Source organism: Agelaius phoeniceus, chromosome 3, assembly GCF_051311805.1.
Source record: "Agelaius phoeniceus isolate bAgePho1 chromosome 3, bAgePho1.hap1, whole genome shotgun sequence".
Lineage (NCBI taxonomy): Eukaryota > Metazoa > Chordata > Aves > Passeriformes > Icteridae > Agelaius > Agelaius phoeniceus.
The window spans coordinates 102,390,294-102,408,974 of record NC_135267.1 but is presented as its reverse complement, the minus strand read 5'-3'; the positions used below and the strand labels follow the sequence as shown (position 1 = coordinate 102,408,974).

At 48.1% G+C, this 18,681-nt stretch overlaps 1 protein-coding gene across 4 annotated transcripts in view; it reads right to left on the bottom strand.

Annotated features, from left to right (window-relative positions):
• SLC8A1 (solute carrier family 8 member A1) overlaps nucleotides 1–18,681 on the bottom strand; it is a 115,179-nt gene that overhangs the window by 89,630 nt on the left and 6,868 nt on the right. For all 4 annotated transcript variants that reach the window (XM_077176022.1, XM_054630301.2, XM_077176021.1 and 1 more), the window contains exon 2: nucleotides 13,572–15,407. In XM_077176022.1, coding sequence (XP_077032137.1) covers nucleotides 13,572–15,400 — 1,829 coding nt within the window. In that variant the 5' untranslated portion in view covers nucleotides 15,401–15,407. The remainder of the gene's footprint in view (nucleotides 1–13,571; nucleotides 15,408–18,681) is intronic.

Sequence of the window (18,681 nt, the reverse complement as noted above, 5' to 3'; positions counted from 1 at the left end):
CAGGAAAATTCAGATCAATTTAGTTCTTCCTTTCCCAGACAAGTGATTTTTCTTGGCAAGGCTAGAAGTACTCTCTTTTCCTCATTGCTTTTACCTTTGATGCCTAGTGCCAAGCCAGGGTTCTCCCTGCAAACACACTGAACATGACACTTGACAGCTTTTTCAAAGTACCTGTTGCCAACCTGAGCAGCACAACCTTGCTCTAAGGTTTGATGGGACAGGGGGTTCTGAGGGAAACCAAGCACTTTGCAGCTCTCAAGTGCTCAGCAGCAGCTAAGAGGAGGCATTCATAAAAACCATTGTGATTTTGGCTCCTCTTTCACTTTTTCCTTCCACTCCTTTTCCAGTTATTCACATTTTACCTTAGCCCACCTCATCCCCACAGATGCATTTCCCTGGTTATCCTTTCACTTCCCTAATTGCTGAGGCATGGGCAGGTGCAGCCCTCAGGTACACGTGCACCTTGAGGTATTTGCATCCCTTTTGGATGCAAATGGCTGCAGCTGCTGCCTGAGCCCATCTACTCACACCAGAGGAAAGGCAGTGCTGTGGATTAGCTGGCTGAACTGTGCAGTAGCTGCAGGTGACAAATGAACAGTGCCCGTGAGGCAGAGCAGTGGCTGAGCAGTGCCACACTCCCTCTGATATATAGGATTTATAGGATTAAGTGCCTGTTTTTCAAGCCCTGGGAGTGTGGCTGTGTTTTCCAGAAGGCCTCTGGTTTATACCATGTGTGTGGTTAAGCAGGTTGCTGTGGCTCTCCCTTGTTGCTGGTGCTGACTCTGCTTTTCTCCATTTCACACCAGAAACCCCAGCACTGTATCAGTGTGCCTGGCCCTGAGATTACAGTGACTGGGGGAGGAAATCAGCCCCTCTTGTGCCCCACAACCACAGAAAGAGAAATTATTCTCATTGTGAGCTAGCCCTGTGCCTGTGCCCACAAAGGCAAGGGACATCTCCTCTCCCAGGCTTCCTCCCAGCACTGCCAAGCCTCTGGCCCTGCCTCACAGCTGGCAGCTAACAGCTTCCCAGCATCTCCCCTCAAAATGCACTCCTTCAGCAGGGTAATGAGCTCCCCAGGTTGAGTCTTTTACTGACTCCCCACAAATCACTGAAAGGACAAACTGCTGGTTTGCCTCATTAGCAAGTGTTTTGTGGAAATCTGTTTGTGTATTTGCAAGACACCAACATGCTCATTCATACTAATGCAGGAATGCTTGAACTGAGAAGCAACTTAAGCCTTCCACCTTTCCTTCCAGCTCTAGAGGACTGGCAAATAAGAGCAATTCTTCTCCCAAAGCATGGCAGCTTCTTCCCTGGCACACCAAGGACCAGACAGGGCACACTAGATATTAGTCAGCATTTTTCTTATGACCACAGCTCTTGGAGCCCTGGGATTCAACAACAAATTCAATTTTCACCTAAAACACAATGAGTGAAGGATGCCCTGAGGTTTTTAGCTCTTGGCACAGCAGAGGAAAACATCACCAGAAAGGCTCAGACAAATAAAATGAGCCTCAATGGCACAGGCATCACTTTTGGGTCTTGTAACATTTTAAGCAGCTGTATCACCAGGGAAGGAGGCTGTTTGTGACAACATCACAGATGTGACTCATGGGCTTTGCACATTGAAAGAGCAAGGCTCTTCACGGGCAGAATGTGGGGGCAAAGGCCAGGCAAAAGATTGTTAAGGAATCTCTGCTGTGTGACCATTCAGGAGCCACTCTGGGAGTCACAAGTGCACCACCCAAGGCTTCCCCTGCTGGGACCAAAGCCCCTTGGCAGCAGGAGGCTCCAGTGAACCCAGCTTGGTTCCCACCCCACACCCCACTCACACTGTCAGATTCTCTCACTCAGTCCCAGGTTTCCTGCAGATGTCTGGTTCTTTTCATTTAATCGAGGTGCAGTCACACAGTAACAGCCTGAGCTGATGCCTCCAGGGTCAGTGAAGGGATCCCTGGGCTTCTGCACCCCTACAGTCTGTGCCCCCATTCCGCTCGTGCTCTTTATGCCCCTTACACTTGATATCTGTTTGGGGTCTTCTGCTTGTTTATTTGGGTTCTGTAGAGTCTCCAGGGGACTGGCCACCCCCAGGCAGTGCTGCAGGTCTCTGTCCCCTTTGTCAGACAAAGGGTTGGTGCCAGGTCACGGCCCCTTGCCTGAAGTTCCAGTTCTTTCCCCCACCCTGGGCACAACGTGCAGCTCCCACTGCAGCTGCACAACAAGAGACCTGCACTAGGTGTGCTCCTCAACAAGAACAGGCGTCAAGGATGCAGGAAAAGGAGCCCTAGGCTTTCACCTGTGCTTTTCAAAGCTGCTGCCTTCAGAAGGCAGAAGCCCTCTGGCACTTTATATTTACAAATTAAAACAGGAACCACTTCCTTCGGCAGCCAAGGATGAACTAAAAGCCTTCCTTAAGGGTTTGAAGTTGCTGAGGAAGAGCAATTTTGGATAACTTGAGGCTGGTTCTGCAGTTCTAATCTGTCAGATGACATGAATCCATCCAAGCTTTCCCTCGTCGTGATTCTGCATTAACACCCAGCAGCAGCCATGGGATGAGAGCTGCTGCTGCAGTCCATGGAGCTTTCAGCTGGCTCAGCTGGCTCAGCTGACAGGGAATGTTTGAGCACAAGGCAGGCACTCTGCAGGGGAAGCAAACTGCCCTCCTGGCTTGAAGAGGACAGGTGAAAGGATCAGAAATCAGGGACTGTATATGGGATGCACCAAAGGAACAGGGAGGGGAAGTGGTTGCTTAAGTGGCTGGAGGGAACTTGTAGGAAAATAACCTAGATAACTTTGCAGGATTTGTGGAGCAAAGGGGAACACTGGCATGGTGCTCCCTGGAGATTCTAGGATACCCCTGGCTGGCAGGCACAGGGGCAAGAGATTTTTTTTCCTGCACAATGGGAGAAAAGGGCACAAAAGTTGTTTCTCAGACCAAGTATTTACAACCCTCTCTGACTTCCCCTGCATTCTCAGGTTTGCCTTTCCTTAGGTAGGTGCCTGCAATGGCCTTGCTCAGCTGCATGTAAGAGCAGAGCAATCTCCCTTTCTCTTCCTAAGAACTGGGTTCCCATTACCTGCTCTAGGAGAGGGAGGACATCGTGCAGCAATAAGGAGGTGGTGGTCCAAGGGAATTTTCCTAGTTCTTCTCTTTAGGTGTGTTTCCCAGGTAAAGTCTGATAAGCATAGCCCCTAGCCTACCTCTGCCTTCAGATCTGTTCATTAGCACCTTTGGGAGGGTTTTCCAGGACTGCCAGTTCTCAGGGGGCTGAGATACGGTGCTTTAATTGTATATAATTAAATACTGCTCCCTTATCTAGATTTTAACGTTTACTGTTGGGGTTTCAGTACCAATGCTCTCTTCTCCTCTAATTAGCTTCCTTAATGTGTGCAGCCTTGCTTCTTCCTCCACGGGGACAGGGCTCTCCTGCAGGGAGCCTTGGATTGCATCTAATTATTAGCAAAGGAGACAGACGGCGACACTGCCCCTGCCCCAGGTGTCCCTTGAGAGCAAGGAGCCCAGAATGGGTGGCCACAGGGAAGCTGTGCCATGTGTGCATGTGGTCTTTCTGCTCCATCTGTAGGTTGCTTTGCATGTTATCCCATCACAGGTTCATGGCAGAAGATCCTGCTGGACAAGGGGCCACCTGACTGAAGTGCAGCTCACACGAGGAGCACTTTTGCCTGGCTAGCACATAGCAAGAGGAGAGAAGGAGTTCCCAAGGCCTCATCTGACCCAAGGTGTATTGAAAGAGACAATACACCTGATACCTTCAGTCAGTTTTTGGGCAGTGCCTTCTAAGCTGTCTTCTGCTGCTGACAGAGGCCACCCACTCCCCCAGGAGAGAGCCACGAGGATGGTTACCCTCCTCTTGAATATCTTCAGGATATATCATCTGTCTCATTCATTGCAAGAGCACAGTGTTCTGAGCTCAGATTTGGCTGCCAGGTCATAATGGCACCTCCTGACTTAGTTGTTCCCCTCCCACTTGAATTTGTGTTTATGACTGCTCTTATACAAGCACTTTACAGTGTCTTGCTTCTGTTCAGGCTAATTCACATCTCTGTAAAGCCCCATCCTACCTCTGATAACACTTTCAAACTATTCTATCTTCAAGCTAAAACACCAATTTTCTCTCTCCCATGCCCAACAAGCTCAATTTCAAGACAAGCACCTACTGAACACCTTTTCACCCCCATCCAGTGACACATTTCTCTTTCCAGACAGATTAGCCCCCTTCACCCCAGTGGCCCATTTAGCCAGGGCTTGCTTATGACAGTGCTAAACAAGACAACATTAAAAGCCCTTCTGAAGCTCAGTGATATGACAACACTGCTTCTCCTTTACCCAAAAGGCTGGCATAAAAGGAAATTAGGTTGGCTTGATAAGATTTGTTCTTGACAAATATATGCTGGCTGTTATTCATCTCCTTGTTATCTTTGAGGTACTTACAAATAACGTGTTGATTTATTCTAGGCTCTTTTAGGTACAAAAGCAGACCTAATCTGGCTGAGCTGCTTTTGAAGGCAGCTTCTGAGCTTGCCTGCACATGTCACGAATTGGCCAGGAAACCTTCCAGAGGGACTGCTAAGAACCCCCCATGCACTCCCCTTACAGCACGAGGCCAGAATTCCATGTGCCTCCTGTTCTGGGGACAGGGCATGCTGTGTCATCTCTGTCCTACACCTCAGGCCTCATGATCACAGACATCACAGAGGGGCCTGCTTCTTGGCAGAAGCTGTTGTTCAGCTCCCTTCCCCTTTTCCCTCTGCATTGCTAAGGCATGAATGTCCACAATATCTCCTTCCCATCTAATTCTTGTCCAGTTCATGCTCTGCCTGATTCTGACCCAACCCTCCCACACTTCTCTGTTACAATCCTCCCTACTAAACTGACCCATTTTCAGATTTTTGTAGGAGTCTTTCTGAGTTTCAGGTCACCAGAGAGCTTATGAGTCAGGTAAATCTCGTGCTACACTTCCCTCCTTATTCCCAGGATGATATATGCCTGGGGCATTGATACAGACTATGTTTACATTATTTTTGCCCTGTGTAGGGGTGATATCTTATTCCCCTTGGTCCTGTCACATACCCAGTCACTGAGGAGGAAGATAAATTTCAATAACCGAACCTAAAGCGTGAATGGAAATCTACTGAACCAAGTGAGCACTTGGCTCCTGTGCAGGTAAAACCTGCTCCCTACCTGCCTGAGCCAAAGTAACAGGTTTTGTTTCAGATCAATCCTCCTCTTCTCAATGAAACCAGGGCGTCTCTCCCTTGCTCTCTGCAGCTCAATTCATTCCAGACTCCCTGCAGAACTGGCTTTTTTCCTGCCTTACACGCTGTGACAGGGCTGTGAATTTCAGTGAGGGCTGTGCAGCGTGAGCACAGTGGCACTGCCGAGGGCCGAGCGTGGCTGTGGCCAAGGACAGACACACAGCTCCTGGGAGCACAGTGTCCACGGGCTCCAGACAGGAGTGCTGCCTGCCCTGGTCCTGAGGCATGCCAGAAGAACTCATCTGCTGCCTGCCCTGATCCCAAGGCATGCCAGAATAAGGCATCTGTCACAAGGCTGCTGCTCAGGATGCACGGGGGAGGTTTGGGGGCAGAGGGTGGCACAGCCATGGCCACATGAGCAGTACAGAGATGGGAGGGCAAGCACCAGGGAGAGGGCCAGGCAGGGGGATGCTGAGAGCCTGCTTGGCAGTTTTGAGGGCTGCTGAGTGCTCATGGATCCATAGTTTTCTACTCCAAATTGTTTGCAAAAACCCACGCGTAACTATTTTGTTCTTTAGGATCACGTGTACTGACAGATTAAACCAGGAGCACGCAAGCACATCTCAAAGGAAGGAAGCAACCAAGTTTGGAAAAGAACTCTGAGCAAATCAATCCCTTTTTGCCTTCATGTCCTTCCTATGTCCCAGCTAGCGAGACAACAGCTTTGCCACCTGGTGACAGTGCATCTGGCCCTTGGGACAAAGGTCTCCTGCAGGGTGTACTGGGCTTGTGGTTGAATTAGAGCCATATTGCATGGCCCCAAAATAGCACAGTGTGTGACAAGCACACATCAGTGTTTTAATGGGAGCAAATAACCAGAGAAATCACTCAAGCCCTCAAACGAAGGTTCCTGATAACAATGCCATAGAATTTAAACCATTGCTTGAAAAACTCCAAAGGTAGTGTCTCTGCACTGGACTCCACTCACTTGTGCCCTATCCCTGCCCCCAGCCATCTGCACTCAGGGGACCTTTCCCTGGAAAATACTTTGCTCTGAGGGGGCAGGAATATGTCATCAGTTCCATCTCTCTCCTTCCAGCACCCAGCTGACAGGGATGCAGCCATGCCCCCCATTCTTTGTTATTGCTTTGTTTCTCACTGCCAGACACATTTGATTGTTACTTTGATTGTGTAGGAAGCAGTCCAGACATTATGGAAATGGAACCATATAGGGACTGGGCAGAGGAGGCTCATGCTGGTCACCCTCTTACTTACACAGCAATGGGAATATTTTCTCTCTTACACTAAGATATTTTTAAAACAGAGAATGCTGTTACTGTTTGTTGTCACCCAGGATCCAGCATTGCCATTCTTGGAAACCAGCACAGTGCTTCTAATGTCATTGTCAGAAACTTTATTAGTAGAGTTTTTGATATCTCCCAAGATGTCCTCAGGCTAAGTGGCATTTATGACTTGGAGAGGACTGACCCTAACTCCAGCCATGCTCAGGACTGCAAAGAGGAACACATACCCCATAGTACCAGTGCAGCGAGGCCATGCACACACCATGGCAAACACTGTGGCTGTGAGACGTTGCTAACCAAAGCTCCTCATCCAAGAGTATTGGGAAAACACAGGTGGGTCAGCAAGACCAGACTGTGAAGGTTAAGCTAAAACAGTTCCCCTATGATGCTGGAGAACAGGGGAAGGAGCAGAGACAAGGGATAGGATAGGTGACTTTCCCCTTGCATGGCAGTGATGTGCATGTCCTTGCTAGTGGACACATGATTTTGTCCCTGGTGTGAGCAGAGCCAGTGGAGACACACAGAAACCAGCTCCAGACATGGAAGACTGGGTCTGGCAAGGGCAGGGCAGCATCACATCCCCCTGAGAGCAGAGAGCTGGCTGATCACACTCACTCGCCTGCAGCATGCGGGATGCTGCCTCCAGGCTCAGCCTCTCCTTCTGAGGAGGGGCTGCTTCTGACTCACTCTGCCAGGTCCAGCTTCTCCTCTCTGTTTGGCTTTGGATGGCAGCAGATGTTTCTCTGCCTATCTGTACAGATGCTTGGATGCTGGCTGTGGTCAGCTGTCTGCTTTTTGTCCTGTCACTCTCATTTTGAGCCCATGGATTCAGCCCTGCTGCTGGAAGAATACCGAGTGCCATCCTCTGAGTTCAAACCCAAGGGCAAAGTGTCACAGGAATGAAGTCTACTCCCAAGGCAAATGCCCAACTTGAACTCCAGTTCCACTGGGATCCTGTGCAACAATGAATTACCTCTCCCTGCTCAAGGGCTTGCCACAGCCATGGATTTTGTGTGCACAGCTGGAAGAGGGAGAGATGCCTGTTCTCTTGTAAAAACCTGCTGGTGCCAATGCTGCTCCCAGTAGTGCTCAAACACAGGCCAGGGAGAGAAGTGTCTGCAAAAAGGAATAGGACTCCTCCTACCTCCTATTCTTGTCTCCCCATCAGGGAGCTGTGGAGCAGTGCTTCACTCTGAGATAACTTTCCTGTGCCAACAAGCTTTGCTAGGGCTGTTGTTTTAACTTCTTAAAACAAGACTAGATCCTGCATTTTGTGAATCACTACAATGCATTTAATAGGTAGCCTTTTCATAAGGGAGCGCAGCGGATGTGTGCACAGGCCCTGATGAAGCTAATAACTACCTCTCAATGGCTTTCAGGGAGTTATTACATATTTAAGATCCAAGCTCCCTTAATCAACCACAGAGATGCAGCTGGCAGCAGTAAATTGCCAACAACAGTTCATTACAAATAAGGAAACATTGTTTTTCCAAGGACAAAAACTGTGTCAGTTCCTCAGCTAACTCCTGTCCTCACCCTTCTCCCCCCGCCACTCACCCCCAGTGATGTGCTGGCACAACTTGCTTTGTCCAATAACACGACTTCACTGCCTAATCCCCTCCACAGGGGACATCATGCAATCAAGTTCCTGGATTTCCTGACTTATTTGGGCAAACAGCACAGTCTGCATCCCGTGCTCTGTACCCTCCCTGAGGGAGCCAGGGGCAGGAATTGTCCCACACTACCATGATGAGTGCCACAGGAGCGCCCGCAGTGGCTTCACCCTGGTGAGCAAATGAAGTCACGGGACACTCAGAGACACAGCTGTGAGTTTGCCCTTCAGGGGCCTGAGACCTGATGTGGCACTTAGGAATGAGTTTTTCAACACCTGCCATGTCCTGAGCACAGCACAAAGGGGAAGGTCTGTGGACATCACATGGCCTTATTCCCTTGCTGTCTCCTAACAGAGATGTGGTTGACCATGCAGCTGAGGCAGGAGCACAGCACTTTAAGAGAGATGCCCATGCCTGGGAGATATTAAGACCAATATTTTAAGAGTCTTCAGGAAAGACTAAATATTGTTTGAACGAAGAGGAGAAAAAGAAAAGACAGTTGACCCTGTTAGAGCTGTATCTTCCCCTCTGAAGAGGCAACAACCAGCTTTTGGTCTTCAGGAACCAAAGAAATTATGCATTTCAGGCCCAGAGAACTTCTCCTCCTCAAAAGGGAAGCAGGCCCCATCCATGTCCCAGCGTGGTGCAACACCCCTGCTGTGGGCCTCGGCTGGGGCCAGCTTGCCAAGAGGGATCCGTACTGGATGGGCAAGGAAAACTGGGTGCTTCTGCCAAGGATCCAAGCTGGCCATATCTGTACTGCCTGCAAATCCCACTGGACCAAGGATCCAAGCCCTAGATCCAGCTGGCCATGTCTGTACTGCCTGCAAATCCCACTGGGCCAGGCAAGACTTCCAGTGGTGAGGGGAGAATACTCTGCAAAGCCCATGCTGGGCCCTGGAAGCAGGCCAACAAGAGTTTAATCTTTGTATTTCTCCTTTGATATCTCACAGTGTGCTGCCAGACATTAACCCTGTGCAAGCTGGGCCTGTGGAGTCAGGGGATGCACATTGGCCCAGAGGAACAGAGTGGGACCACAAAGAGGAAGAGAATGTGCTCAACAGTGAAACCTGAAAAAGGGAATGTTTCTTTGCTTCCCTTCCAGCCTGGTTCACAGCATTCTCTCTACCACATCAGAAGACATCCTGCTCTTCAACTGCATCCTACTGCAGGGCTGCTCATGCTGGAGGCTTTAATTTTTCCTCTGAAGCTGCAAGCCACAGATGAAAAACTGATATAGAGGGGTTCCAGGGCTGAGTCAGGATATTATTTTTGCTGTTTCTTTAGAAATTCCTGACCCAACTTCTTTTTGGAGAAGAAAAGAAAAGGGGCACTTAAAAAAGCAGTACCACTTGGTTCCCCTCCTGCCACCATCTCTATTTATTGACACTGACATTTTTAAAGGGCTCTTGGGAAGGAGCCTATGTGGTTTCCGAGGACACTTTCCCAAAAAAAAATCAGAGAATGTAACTGATGGTTTGTGTCTCTTTTAGTATTCAGCTCCTAAATTTATGCTTCCAGAGAAATGCCAAAACTGACTTGGACAAGTAAAATTCAGTGGGCAAAGAGTGTCATTTCCTAAATCTGCAGCAGACATGTTTTATGAAAACAACTAAACTGCATATTATGAACAGCAAGACCATTTGACATAAGATTTTCCAGGCATTTACAGGTGTGACTGCATAGGTGAAATATGAGTTTAATTGGTTGTCCATATGTACCATCTTCTTCATTGACATTAATGCAGTAAAATCTTTTCTTTTGGGGTGTGTGTGCAGACATCTGGAGTGCAGATTGTAACAGATCTCTAGTTACAATGTTATCCCTAGAAAAATGGTGTTTTTTGAACATGAAAGAACACGCTGTTTTCAAAGGGCTTTGCAGTCACATCTGGAAGAAGTGCTCCTCCTGATGCTGAGACAGAAAGGAGAAGAGCTGATGGGATATCAGCTGAGGGAAAGCTTGCTTCCTTCTCTAATATAGGAAGCTGGACTTCTTTTGAATTATTTAGCATTCAGTCAGCAGATAAAAATACACTGCCTGGATGAACCAGTGACCTCTTCTATGATCACAATAGCTGTAGTAGCTGGGGGGGCAGGAAGGGCTACAAGTGCACATCTTCCCCATGTTCTCCTGCAGAAAGCTTCAATCATTAATGGAGGTGCAAGACAAGGCTGGAGCCACCTTGTTGAGGCTGGGCTCAGAGGAAAGGCTCTCTTACACTTTAAATCACAGCACCCACACTGATATCTCAGAGCCCCAGGTACCTGTGCAGCATCACTGAGAGTGACCTTGCTCAGACCCCAGCCAGACACCTTTTCCCAAGAAGCTTGGAGCAATGTGCCATGCAAACCCCATCTAAAAGCTGTTTATTTCACCTAACATGCATCCATTGAACACACAAGCTGTGCTCCAGGAACAAGGAGCAGAAAAGCACCACTCCAAGAGGCAGTGCTGGGTTGAATGTTCCACAGGAGGACCAACATCTTCTCCACTACACATCTTTTTTTGGTAGCATCAGAATGAGATGTTTGATTAAATGCACAGGAGCAGCATGGCTTCAGCAGTTAAACTGCTATTTTGTGTATTCTGGGAAGGGGGGACATCAACAGATTGCAAAATGCGAAAGTCTCTCTGGACACTGCAAACAAACAACATGTTACATAATTAGGCCTTTTGGGAACCAGAGGAAGGTCTCCAGAAGATCAGGGCCCTCCCAGCGCTTTCTAATTTTACTGGGACTTACCAGCAAGCCAGCCCTCTACTAATAGAGGCTTGTGCATGCTTTTCTTTCATCTTCATGTCTCCCTGTACTGCCCTACCTTTGTTATTACTGCCCCAGAAAAACACATCTTACTCACTTTTATCAAGCTGATTCATTCAGACTTGAATGGCAGAACTGAAGAGGCACTAAAGACCTTTAGAAAGGGCAGCAAAGACATCTCTTGGCCATCAGAGCATGAGAAAACCCAGAATTTTAGAACTTTATTGAATCCAGTATGCTAGGGAATTGCACCATTCCATATAACCGTGGCTTAACTGAAGTACAGCACTATCAAGCAATGACAGAGCAAAAAGTCTTTAGCTCCATAATCCACATATTGTGCTAGTATATATTTATTGGAGCAAATTCTTCCAGGGGAGCATGCCTGTAAGCAGCAGCTCAGCATCAGGAACCCTCTGCCTCTGTGTTGTCCTAAACTCGTGTCCAGGCAAAACATGGACCTGGCAGAAAATCTGCCAGTCAGATTGTACCACCCAGCACCTGAGCATGGACTGTGGCAGCTGAGTTTTAGATTAATAGCTGAGCCTTAGATTAATACTGCCTTTGAGCCCATGGATAGATTGGAATATGTACCATTGGTTTCATTCTGCCAGTGTCCTCTCCCACCTGAATGGAGAGAGCCCCTTGGTCAACATCTGTCCCTGCAGTCACCACCTCCTTACACTTCTGAGGTGCCATCACTCACTGTGATTCCTGGGAGGGACAGTTTAAAGACAATAAGAGATACAATGGTAGGCTTGGGTTTCTGAGAAAGCTCCTTTCCCCTGCTTCTTGCTGGCTGTGCACATTCTGGCAGCTGGTAAGAAGAGGAAGGAGGAGGCTTGCAGCCCTGGTGAGGGCACACCAGCACAGATCCCACAGGATGTGGTCAGCTGGCTTCCAGCACACCCCTTGGTTACTGGGCTGTCGGCAAAAGTCAGAGGTGAACAGCTCAGAGGAGGGAAGGCCACACCAGGCACAGCAGTGCTGGGGAGAACACCTTGCCTCATCACAGCCCAAGCACCAAGGGCCAGCACAGACACAGGTCTTGGATGAAGGACAGCACAGAGATCCTGGCCACAGTGCTGGATCCAAGGCAAGGCATATTCCAAGCCTCTCTGAGCACTGTTACAGAGCCTGTGGCCGTGTGTTTGGCCTGCCATGTAAACATGTCATATCCCATGGGAGCTGGGAACAAATGGCAAAGGCTAACTGCCACTAGCCCAGTTTTGGTAGTGCTGAGTGACCTGGATAAAAAGCAAAGAGCCTTTGGAGATATCCTTATAGCCTAGTTCATTGGATCTTTGCAGACAACTCCCTGCTTCTCCCAAAATGATAAAAAAATTCAAATAAATGCATTCCTCTCTACTACATTTAGCATTCAGGAGTCAGGAGCCATGTGCTCTCGACCCTTGTGTGAGCAGCATGTCTGTTGTAGCCTCCAGAGCTACAACATTGTAGAGCTGTGAACTTTTTGCTCAGTTTTTCCTGGGAAGTCAAAATCCCAACTGGTATAAATCCTGCCTGAGAACTACAAATCACCTTTTCCCCCCTGCCATCTACTTCAAGAAGTTTTATGAAGAAGTTTCATTCTCCCTCTGCAGACACAGCAGACACAGGTGACAGACAGAACACAAGGACTACTCTGGGCACACACCATGGTTTGTTTCAGCTCCTGGGAGACCAGCAGCACAATAAATAACACCCAAGCCAAAATTTCGCTCTCCCTTTACACAGCAGTGCCCTTTACCAGTTACTTCTTTCAGTTCTAGGCAGTGTTTTTGTGCTACAGAACTTAGTCCCTGTTGTCTGCAAACACAGAATTCACTGTAGGAAGAGCCTCAGACTGGAAAAACACAGCTCCCAACCCTTACTCCTTCCAGAGCACCAGCTGGGCAAGGAAATGTCTTCATGACATACCCAAGGATAGATGTTTTCTACTGTGATTTATTGAGCAAATTTATGCTCTCCACATATTGTAATAAGGCTACAGCACTAATAATTTCCCCACCATCCAAATAGCAATACTCAAGAGCAGCCTCCAACAGCTTTCAGCCTCCTTTTTTACTTGCAAGCAGCTGAATGTGGCTGCAGTTACATCCTAACCATGAGGCTTCCCTGCATGACAGCATTTTTTCAAGACACATATTGGAGAATGACCCAGGCCTGCATCCTTTAGAACAGGAAGAGGTGAAGCAACCTTCAGCAAAGCCCTGAGCAGAGCATCAGTAGGACAGCTGTGACCCAGTACTGGATGATCTGAGCCTCAACAGGAAACAGGAAGCAGGTACCACAATTCACACACTCAGTTCAAGCCCTTTGCAGTTCAGGCCCGCATGCCTGGGTGGGGTTTGTTCTCTGCTCTACTGCAGAGCAGTAGAAGCTGCAGCAGAGGCTGTAGAGATCTGCTCAGTGCATGGCTACAGCTCCCAATCAGCTCCACCTCCCTGCTGCTGGAGGGCTGCAGTGCCCCTGACCAGGCATCACTCTCCAGTCTGCTGGCAAGGCAGGGACACAGCAGTGTTTCAGGCTCCCCACAGCACCTGAGGCCATTCATGGCTTATTGCAATGCACTGGCACCCAAACACCTCCAGTGCAGCTCTGGGAGCTAAGTGCATTTTATTTCAGGAGAAACAGGGACTGTAAAAAACAAATAAAACCTTGACTTACACTATCTCATCATTCTGGAACTCCAGCTCCCCACAGGTGTCTTCAAAGTCCTCTCCTCCACCTTTGGCCGTGCCTTCAATGGTTTTGTAGGGCACAATTACATTTCCTCGTGCTCCAGAGGTTCGCAACACTTTCACTTCCATGGTTCCTACACTTTCACTGATGTGTGTTACTGGCTCCTCGAAGGTGAAGATGCCGGCGTGGTCATCGTCAAAAATGGTGACGGTGGCAGTAGACGGTGATCCCAAGCAGGCGAGTGTTGAGACACGGCTGGCCTCAAGAACGCCCTCATCTGAGGCCTCGGTGCTCACACGGACGTTGCTGAGATGGACCAGGAAGTTCTCATCCTCCTCAAATATGTCATCGTCGATGATGCCAACGCGGATTTCCTTCTGGGTCTCTCCAGGCTTGAAGACCACCGTCCCCTCCGTGAACTCGTAGTCAGAGCCGGCATTGGCCGTGCCGTCCTCTGTCCGGAAGTCGACGTACACCGTGTTGGTCAGGTCTCCTCCCCGGCGGACGATGGTCAGGGCCACGGTGCCGCAGTTCTCCAAGCACTGGTAGGTGCCCTGCTCGAAGTAGAGCTTGCTGACGGGATCGTTTTCGGTCACCTCGCTGTTGACCTCGTGCATGCTGACGGCCTTGCGGGCCTGGTCTGCGGCGTGTCTCTTCAGGATGTTGCCAGCGCCGGTCATGAGCCGGGTGGCCTGGATGCGGTAGAAGGCCCTGCTCTTCTGCTGCTGGCTCAGGACCTGGTAGTTGGCCAACTCTATGAGCTGCTCAATTTCCTTGTCTGGGTGCTTTTGTTTCAGCTCCTTCAGGATCCGAGCCATTTCCCTCCTGGCTTCCTCGTCATCCTGGTCTTTCTCGTCCACCTCCAACACCAGTGTCCCATCCAAAAAGTTCTCCACGTGAGAATTAGCAACCTTTCCGTCCATCTCAATGTCGGCCTTGGAGGAGGGCCGGTCACCCTCATGCTCAATGATCATGCCTCTCTGCTTGCCAGCTCGGTATTTCTTGTAGACGTACTTGTAAAATAAAAGCCTCCTGTCAGCTATCCAGGCAAACACCACACAGATGGGGAAGAAGAAGAAGGTGAGCAAGCCTTCCCAAACCTCCACAATCCCAGGAGAAGACACAGATAAAATAATGTAAAGCCAAGTGTAGGCAAAGATGCTCCAGGCCGCTGTAACAAAAAACACTCGCAAGTGCTTGATCTTCCTTATCTCTCCATCTGGCACCACGTACACACAGATTGCAATGATGACAAACATGTTGAAGGCAGCACTCCCCACGATCGTGCTCGGCCCCAGGTCCCCCGCCGTGAAGCCATGGCCGCACACCTCGATGACAGACAGGAGGATCTCCGGAGCAGACGAGCCCAAGGCCATCAGCGTGAGGTTGGAAACAGTCTCGTTCCAGATCCTCACGGTGGTTTTGCTGGTCTCGCCGTTGGGCTTCTTGATGGTTATTTCCCGCTCTTGGGACGTAATGACTTCGATGGAGGACATGAAACGGTCGGCTATGATGGACACTCCCAGGAACATGTACACCATGGCTACAAAATACACCGTTGCCCGAGCAATTTTGTCCCCAAACGAGGGGTCCTGGGGTTCCCATATTGGTAAAATCACTCCCTTCTTACAGATGTAGGAGCCAGCACACTCCTCGGTGTCATTGGAGGGCAGTTCACTGGGGCTCTCCGCACGTGTGCCCTCTGCATGGAGGAGCAGCACCAGGACAAGGCTCAGCAGAGGGAAGCTCCCTGAGGAGGCGTGTGCAGGAGTTACTCGTGACATGGCCGCTTCCACCAGACGGGTCCCGAACATCCTCAACCTGAAGAGGCAAAAAGCAAAGATTAAGTGAGGCCAACCAGAGATAACAGATTTTCCTCTCTGAAGATAGGATCAAGTTATCCTGTTACTCAAGAAGATGCAGCAGATGAGCCCATTTTGTTATGATTGGTGATGTTTTCCCTGTAGAAATCCTCTAGTTCAGTCATCTGAACCAGGATGGATTCAGATGGTACCAGCGAGCTAGCACCTACCCCCTTTAGCTACCATGATGTTTCTTTCTCTTTGTTGAAAACCTATTTGTTCAATTGCATTTTCTTGTTACTCTAATCTAATTAAAGCCCATCGTTCTGCTTCACAGCTGGCAGAAGTGTTTCCCATTTCAAAATTACAGTGCACTCACTTCACTGGAATTCAGGGTAAGAGCAGGAGAGGACAGGGAAATCTACTATCCCCTCATCATGCTTAAAAAGTATTTTTATAGTTTTTTAATCACTGTAAGCTATGTATTTCACAGTCTTTTCTTGCTCACAGTCCTCCCAAGCATCTACTCCACACTGGAAATCTGCACAAAGTGAGCTTGAGCCCTGGCAAAACCTTACTCTTAACAGTAACTTGGTCATAAGGTGCACCAGAAGGGCAGCCTGTAATTAATGATTTTGGAGCCATTCCTTCCACAGTGCATCACTTTGCACCTTCCCAAAACTGGAAAGAGCCGCATATGCATCGAAGCCTGGCTCTCTTGGCATGCTTCTAGAGGAAACATGTCCCTACGCTCTTTTCCCACTAGGTCAGCTTTGACGGCTTCCCCTTCAAGGGCCTTTCTCACTCCATTTACAACATCAGTCATCAGGCATGACAGCCGTTCTTGCCTTTGTCCTGCCTCAGGATTTTCCAGCAATGTAGAGGAGCTGTTAAAGAGGTTTGCAGTTAGTTAACAGTGCATAAACCGACAGAACAGATGCCTTTAAGTACAAAGAGATGCTCAGTAAAAAAAAAAAAAAAAAAAAAAAAGCCTGGGCATGCTCAGTGTTACATTCTCAAATTTACTAGCCAATAAAGCTAGATCCCTAGTTATTAAAGCTGTATTTTCTCCTCAAGGAGAGCCTTTGCTATACCACGCTTCTCCAATCCAAGTTAATTTAATCAGATGGTACTTAAAAATGTTTCTATGAAGAGAGGAAAATGAGCACGTCAATACCTCGACTGCATTGGGAAATACAAAAAGCTGAGCTGATTTTCCTCAGAAAAACCCCCCACCCCTTAAAGAAAAAACCAACAAAGCTCAGCCATGAAAGGTTTTAACTCCTCATTAGGGCAGGGGCACATCATGCAGGGACAGAGCTGTGTGCAAGGGAACAACTGGCTGGAGGAATCAAGGAGTACCATCCCACACCACAGTATGGGATCTGCTCCACAAAGAGACACTGTAATGGCGGATCAAAGCCCTCTCCTCCGTTTGCTTTTATTTATTGATGCTGTAGCACTATTATTGGTCTGGGAAGGTAATACTGAGAATTTATCAAGACAGTTTCATATAAATGGCATTTTCTCACCAGGAACTGTTGGTCTGCCTCCAACCCCCCACTCCCTGGTATTGCAATTAAGAAAATAAAACGATACATAGTGGAGGAAGTGAGCAAATCAGAAAGCTGGGTGATAAGAACAGATGAATTGAACAAGAAAAAGCAAGTCTCTTGTAGGAAGCCAGATTTAAAATAAAGTTGTTTGCATTAGGAATCTTGCTAATGCCACAAAAAAGCTCTTACTACCAGACTCATTGCCCCCCTGATCGTAGTGCCTGGGTATCTTCTGCTTTCCCAAATGTGAGCTGTGACCACTGCTTACAAGCCCAAAGTGAAAAAAATGCAAGCATGATGTTTGCAAAGAGGAGCACCTTGTTGCACACCCTTCAGTGGATGGCTAAGCTGAAACAGATGTGCATTCATGGTCATTGAAATTTAGCTGAAGCATGAATTAGTCACCCAACATCTGTACTCCTGTGTTTCACACTGCTCCAAACCAAGTCATGGAGACATTTGATAAAGGGCCTGTCAAACACAGGCTGACTCGGTACCTACTCTGTTAATCCCAGATAGCTTCTAAGTGTAGTTTTGTTTCCTTTTTAAATATGTAGGCTTAAAAAAATTCGTGGTAGGCATAAAATATTACTCAGTTGCATGGTTCTTCACCCTCTCCTTCTAAAGGGTAGTAGTTTCTTCAGAAAACTCAAGAACATCCACCTGTCCTTGTTCAGTTAATTTTTCTCCCTGTGGCAAGTCATATCCCTGCACATGTACAATTATTCAGAGCAATCAGGCATTGTGAAATCCCCTTGGCAAGAAGAGAAAACAGATGGTTCTAGAAAAAATATTATGCTTTGGGTCACTGATTTAGGTCATGAAGAATAGGAGAGTCCCATCACACTTTGGACCAACTCTCCAGTCTTAAAAGGATTTGGATACTGGAAGTCTCATTCAGAAAAAAAAGACACCCACGAAATCAAATTAATAAGTAATTTAAACTTTATTTACCATGTGTTTCCCCTTTCAAACATTCTAATGTAAGCTGGGTTTTGTTCTGGTTTGTTTATTTTGTTTGTTTGTTTGTTTGAAATCAAGTCCCATACTACTTTAAACAGGAGGAAAAAAGGCCTAGAGGCTTGCATCTGAGCAATCCGTATTTCTGGCATTCCCAACCAGCACTCCATGTACAAATAATATTTTTCCCTCAGATGTCAGGAGGTAAGAAATGTGGAGCTTTTCTGGAGAGGGATAAGAAATGGCTGGAGCTTTGGAAGAGACATCCACCAAGCATGCCAATGTGCATCCTTTGGGCAGCAGCAGCAGCATCCCCCAACTCTGCTGTACTTCCTCCAGCATTTTGTGGTGTAGTCATCAGGCGAGGTTCACACATCATGACCAGCTTTCCTACTTAAACCAATTCACAGTGAGGCTCAGGAATTATGAAGGGCTAGAAAATGCTTGGCCACAACATGCTAGTTACACACATGCAGCCAGAGCCTGGCACTCAAAATATCTCTGAGAAGCACCTGCTATTAAATCATCAGCATTTCTTTATTTGTACAATCCAAAATAAACAGCTTGGTCCCCAGAGACCCTCTTGCTCTGCATTTGCCTACAGTCTCAGCTCACAGTCAGCACACTGTGGCATAGTGTAGGAATATTCCCAGAAAAATCATTTCCAACATGCTGCAAGGGGAAGCAAGGCACACTGTGGCATAGTGTAGGAATATTCCCAGAAAAATCATTTCCAACATGCTGCAAGGGGAAGCAAGGCTACCTGAAGAGCAGCCC